This window comes from Etheostoma spectabile, chromosome 13 (assembly GCF_008692095.1).
Source record: "Etheostoma spectabile isolate EspeVRDwgs_2016 chromosome 13, UIUC_Espe_1.0, whole genome shotgun sequence".
Lineage (NCBI taxonomy): Eukaryota > Metazoa > Chordata > Actinopteri > Perciformes > Percidae > Etheostoma > Etheostoma spectabile.
The window spans coordinates 3,599,651-3,605,650 of NC_045745.1; the positions used below are offsets into that span (position 1 = coordinate 3,599,651).

Below are 6,000 nucleotides of genomic sequence, written 5' to 3' on the forward strand. Positions count from 1 at the left end.
CAATTTGAAAGAATGTGATTAGCTAATCGTGAAGACCGCAATTAATCCAATGGGACATATTTAGTTGACTGTTTGGTTTAACATTTTGTATTCCTCATTATATTTACTGTTTTTCCAGAAGATAAATGTTGGAATAATGTTACACATCACAGGAAAAGGCCTTTTTTCAGTGGATCTTTCATTTATTTTTTATTACTTTATTTAACATGATGGTAGAAGGTGCAATATGTTGCTAGAAAAAAAAATCGCAATTTGATTTGTAATCCCAATATCTGGCAGAAAAATCACAATTCAATTTTCTTTGCCCCCAAATCGTCCCTAGAAGAAAAGGATGGGAGAGACAAGAAGCGTGCACTCACCATCTCATCCTCCAGGTCCTGGGCGACTTGATGCATCTCCTTGGAAGCCAGCAGGATGCGGCGTCTTTCCTTCAGGGGCTCAATGAGGCGGACGATGCGGGTCTCTACCATGCCTGATTGCTCGCTGGCCTCCCTGTCGCCGCCCACCCTGTCACCTGCCATCATCCCTCGCTGGGGTAGGCAGACCCCCTGCAAGCTCCCCAGCTCTCCCACATCCTTGTAAAAGTCCCCTATCTGAGACTCCATAGCCTGCACCGGAGGGGAGGGGAAGGTCATGTTACAGTCATATGAGGGATAGACAAACGGCAACAATCAGCTGTTTATCTGTCGGAACATTTCAGGGTTATGTAATGGACTGCCTCGCTTTAAGGAAAACAAGCATATGGTGCATATTTTTAATGGCACTGAAGCTCGTGCTTAAGAACACGCCACAAAAGCGGCCTCCGTGGACACATGTCAGAGCTGGGGGAAATGACATCAACAACGTTGAGCTGAAGTATGCAGTCTGTCAGAAGCATTCGCTGCATTGAGGCAGATTAGAAAGTTTTAGTTCTACAAACATTTCTCATGACCAAAGTTGCTGTGGAGGTAGAAATCCTCTTTTTGTTACATGTCACATGATGTAGACCAGGGGACTTGAAGGACCCCTTAGGTGAAAGAGACCCCTTAGGTGAAAGAGACCCCTACTACATATATTGTATAAAACAAAGTTGCATATTATACTGGGCCTTCAACAACATGTAGGGCTACAACATGAAACATGATTTTATGGATCTTTTGTAGATCTTCAACAGGGGGTCCGGGACCTTTAGGGGGTCCTCAGAGTCAATGCAGTAGGGCCTTCAAATTATTGTTATTTTTTAATAATTTCTTTTCAAAAGTTAATAAATCCCGACGGATGGTAGACTTACTGGCCTATAGGTAAGTCACTAAGAAATCACTTTGCCACATGTATGAATTAACATTAAAACATGATTTACAAAATCATGCCAACAATTATTTATCAATATTGTATGCATTAAAAAGGTACAGTATGTATAAAGGCTTTAGGCTGCCCTACATGTTATTGTAGGCCCAGTTTAATATGCCGCTTTATTTTATGGACTATATGCTCCATCCCTCTTTCAATTAAGGGGTCTTGGCTTAAAAAGACCCCAGTGTTAGACAAAGCCGAGGATACAGAAGTCAGAGGATGACCAGGTGATGGTGCTAACCACCAATGATTAGATTAGATAGCCTTTATTATTAGACTCACGGTCCATAAAAACAAAAAAAGATACAGATACACAAGACAGACACCAATTTAACAAGACAGCTATACCAGTAATCCCATAAGGGTGACTGGTATAGCAAACCACTGAACCTCGGGTCAATCAGATGTGAAATGACCGAGTTACAAGAAGAATTCAGGCAACCGTTACATTTCTACACCATATTTTACATGTGAAATTGTTTGGGTTTCAGTGAGACTATTTCAAGAGACGGTGCTAACAAGGTCTCAGAGAGACCCTGGGGAGCTTTGCGACTTGCCTGGAATTTCTGGAGTTGCTCATTGAAGGTGGGCAGATGGTGTGCCTGCTCCAGCTGGGGGGGCTGCTGCTCCAGGTGCGAGAGCTGGTGGTCCAGGTCCGAGTAGCTCTTCACCGCCGGCTCGGGCTTGTTGTTTTCAAAGAGCTGGCGCGCCTTGGCCTTGGTGGTGCTCTCCAGGTCGCTCCAGCACTCTCTGATCTCCTCCAGCTTCTGCTGAACGACCGAACGCAGCTCCGGCTTCTCCTGGATCAGCTCCAGACCCTCCTGGAGACAGGAAGCCATGACTGTTCAAGACCACTTGTTAAACTAAACGCAATGCACTGCATAGATCAATTCAATCAAAATAATTGACTGTAGGTATGCTCTCACAAGCAAGTGGAAAACTATTTCTGCTTAAGGGCCAAATTATCTCTTCACACATTGCTTTGTTTGTTCTGAACCTTTTGATAGGAAATGCATGGGGATCATGGATATGCAAATAAAAATAAAACAAAAGGAGAATTCTAGAAGATATCTAAAAATGCTAGACCTTAGAGGGTTAAAGGTGCAGTAAGTGATCTTAATCTAATACACTTTTTGTCAAATTCAGGGAATATCTCACAGCCACCTAGCTCTCTATTTGCTGTGTTAATACACAGCCCTGGCTGTGTAAATGGAAAACAAACAGAAAGGATTAAGGTGCAATCACAAAAGGCTTGTATCATGTGGAGGCGCCGGCGGTTTTGTTGTCATTACTTATAATTTGTCATAGGGGCGACAGAAACTACGCGCTATAGCTCTAATGTGCCAGCCAGCCAGCTAGTTTTTTTTTTTTACAGGACGGTAAGGGAAGACTCCTGCCTGATTGGCTCGCCCTGACATTCGTACCCTAACCATAACCAATCCCACTCCTCTTCCCTAAACCTAACCAACCCAACCAGAGCAGGCAACGCGTACTAGCCATTCAGGGATGAGTTCCCTAATGAATATTCATGAATCTTCTCCTACCATCCCGTAAAATAAAAATGTGCTCCCTGGAGTATTTTCTTTTCACACAGCATATTTCCTTGGATAAGGACCAAGATCTCGGTTGCAGCTGTCACCGTGGTCCTACCACACCCCCGGCTACACCATGCTATGCTCTGCGATGCCCTGCTGTGTCCTGCTGAGCCCTGCTGCATCCCGCTACGTCCACCTATGCTCTGCTATGCAACGCAACACCCTGTAACGCCCTGCAGTGCGCTGCTATGACATGAACTACTACTACTACCATTTTTTAAGTCAATGTTCCATTATCTTTATTGTGACTATTATTGCCACTGTGCATCACACACCCAACCAGCCCCGTCAGACACCACCTACCGAGAGCCTGGGTGTGGCCGAGGTTTCTTCCTAAAAGGCGTTTTTCCTCGCCACTGGGCATGGTCGCAATGTTGCACCATGCTTGCTTTTGAGGGAATTACTAGAATTGCTGGGACTTTATAAATTGTAGAGTGTGGTCTAGACCTTCTCTATCTGTGAAGTGTCTTGTGTTAACTGTTATTATTTGATACTATAAATAAAATTGAATTGAAAAATTGCAGCGAGTCCAGGGATCTTAAAAGCAAGCTTCTGAAGGGGCCGTTGTATCTTTCTGTCAGTTGAGTTCAAATGTCTTTGCGGAGCCTCACTTACTGCACCTTTAAGTCACTGTGTATTTTCCCAGGTGTTAAAAACGTACTGTACATGAAAACATATGTCGGCGTGTCATTTTGTGGTTGATTGACTGCTCACTCGTACACTCCTTTAATGTCAGCATTTGCTTCAAGGGATGGTTCCTATGGGCTGAGATTACTGTTGCTTCACTTAGTATCAGAACAATGTGAACTGTACTGTTGCTGCATATAACTGTCCACCATTTTAGATTTCAAGCACAAATGTAATCTAAACACAAAATCCATAGTCTTTTACACGCCAATGATTTTAGGTAACCCTTTCATTGATTGTCTCCACCAAATTGGATTGGCATTCAATGAAAAAACAGTATTATATCCGCCCCATTACAAATGCCCACACACATACTAAATCACATCATGTTATAGGAAGGCACTGAGAATAACATTTCATAGTGCAGAAAGGTAGTGGCTAAATTCAGTTTTGTCCCCAAAATAACTCAGGACAACACAGCTCCATGCCAAGGATGGAGCCCCCTGCTTGCAGAGAGGCAGGTGTATGGAGCAAAGTTTGGCCTCGGGCTGACCTAAAAATCATGCATGGTAAGTCTAATATACCCCTGTTCTGTCCTTTGCCCGTGTTCTTCTGCTTCACTTCCGACCCAAAATCTTGGGCTTTGTTCATGAAGTAATCTGGATGAGGAGATGCAGGGAGATCAAAGCTTGTGGCATTTTTTTTTTGAGTCAGTGAATCTCTTCCCTGACGAGGATTATTACCAGTCTCCTCCCATTCCTAGACTTAGGGGAGTTGGAGGTGTATTTCTCCTATGACAAGATTTTGGATATATTTGCATCTGGTTCCCAAACACTCTTTTAAGCATGGACATCACCAGATAATTTTGCAGATTTTATTACATGTTCTAAAAAAGAAAGCATTTATGCTCCACGTTCTTCTGTTGCATAAGACAGTGGGTGATGTATTTGTTATTTGCGTAGCTTGTATTGTAGTAACAATCGTGCATTTGATAGAGTTTATCTTCTAAATTCTGCTTCCCTCCTTTATCTTTTCACAGGGAGCTGAACCCATATCCTATGGCTTTCATAATGCAGTGCTGCATTCCTCCTCTTGGCACAGGCTCTCTGCTTAACTGCTGCTAGCGCTCACTCTCTCACATCCCTCTCTCTCTCGCTGCTATCTTTCCTCTGCCTCGCTCTGCCTCTCATAATGCAGAGCCAGCAGAAAGCAGGTCTCTCTGTCTCTCTCTCCTCTCTTGGCTTTACTGACAGAGTGAGGCAGAGGGAGAAGAAATCAGAAAGAGGGGGTGGAGAGAGGAGAGGAGAAAGGCAGAGTAAAGCAAGAAATAATCAAAGGTTTATGGAACAGGAAAGAGGCTGCGGGTGTGCTGGGCTGTGCTACAGCCTGGGCACAGTCGGATCCAAAGGGCATCTGTGAAGTGAATTTTTGAGGTAGTTGTGGCTGACATAGTGCGATTTCTTTTTTAAATGGCTACCACATATGAATCAAAAATCATGCTATTATGACAGCATTATGTTGCCAAATTCTGCAGGCTTTCTTGTAATGCTGATGCAGTGAGAAAGTGGGTGGGATTAAAGGACTTGTTTTGTACTACTGGCACAAACGGAAATGTATTCACACCTACTGTATGTATAAAAAGTAACACTATGCAACATATGCTATTACCTGCAAAACACTTGCTCTAATGGTGAATCAAAAAACATCCAAACAAAACACAGAGCACACATCCAAATTCTAATTTAGCTAAACAAAGTTCACAATGCTGCATATATCAACAAATATAGATGGCAGCGTCCTTCTTGGATGCCATCTTGACCCTTCAGCCCAACCCACAATGCAACATGAAACTATGTATTACAGCCACGTCAAACCAGCAAATGTCAACTTTGAGTGCAAAGGCCATTATTTACAATTCTGGATTGAGCCCTCTTGATACAGACTTCGTTTAGTTGTGACATGCTGTACACCAGTGGTTCTCAACCTTTTCCAGGTCCCTTGCCCATCATCAAAAAATAAATAAGATGTAGGCTAATTGTCCTGAATATTAATGATTAGGTCCTATTATTGTTATGATGATTATTCCTATTAGTCCTTTAATTGTTACTATTGTTATCAAAACTCATGAAAACAATCATATCATTGAATGAAAAATGTTCAACAGCTATGTTCATTGACTTATTAAAAATAAATGATGTAAACGTTTAATATAGACTATAAAGTTCACGACAAGACCGATTCATAACGCTGCAGTACGGAGTTTATATAGGATGATACTCTGACGTCCCGTTCCCATGAAGGCAGCACAAAGCTGACCCTCACAAAGCCTAAAGAAACACTAAAGACAAGAAGAGTTACGATCCATTATCTCGTCCAATAGCAGTAGAGGAAACTGTCAGGTGTTAATTTTGCAGACCACTGTTTTTGGTGTAAACTCGCCTTAAAC

The 6,000-nt window shown here is 42.6% G+C and overlaps 1 protein-coding gene across 3 annotated transcripts in view; it reads right to left on the reverse strand.

Moving 5' to 3' along the window:
* Positions 1–6,000, reverse strand: part of sptbn4a (spectrin, beta, non-erythrocytic 4a) — a 37,995-nt gene that overhangs the window by 21,020 nt on the left and 10,975 nt on the right. For all 3 annotated transcript variants that reach the window (XM_032533064.1, XM_032533063.1, XM_032533065.1), the window contains 2 exons: positions 1,890–2,153; positions 360–608 (listed from right to left, as the gene is read on the reverse strand). In XM_032533064.1, coding sequence (XP_032388955.1) covers positions 360–608; positions 1,890–2,153 — 513 coding nt within the window. The remainder of the gene's footprint in view (positions 1–359; positions 609–1,889; positions 2,154–6,000) is intronic.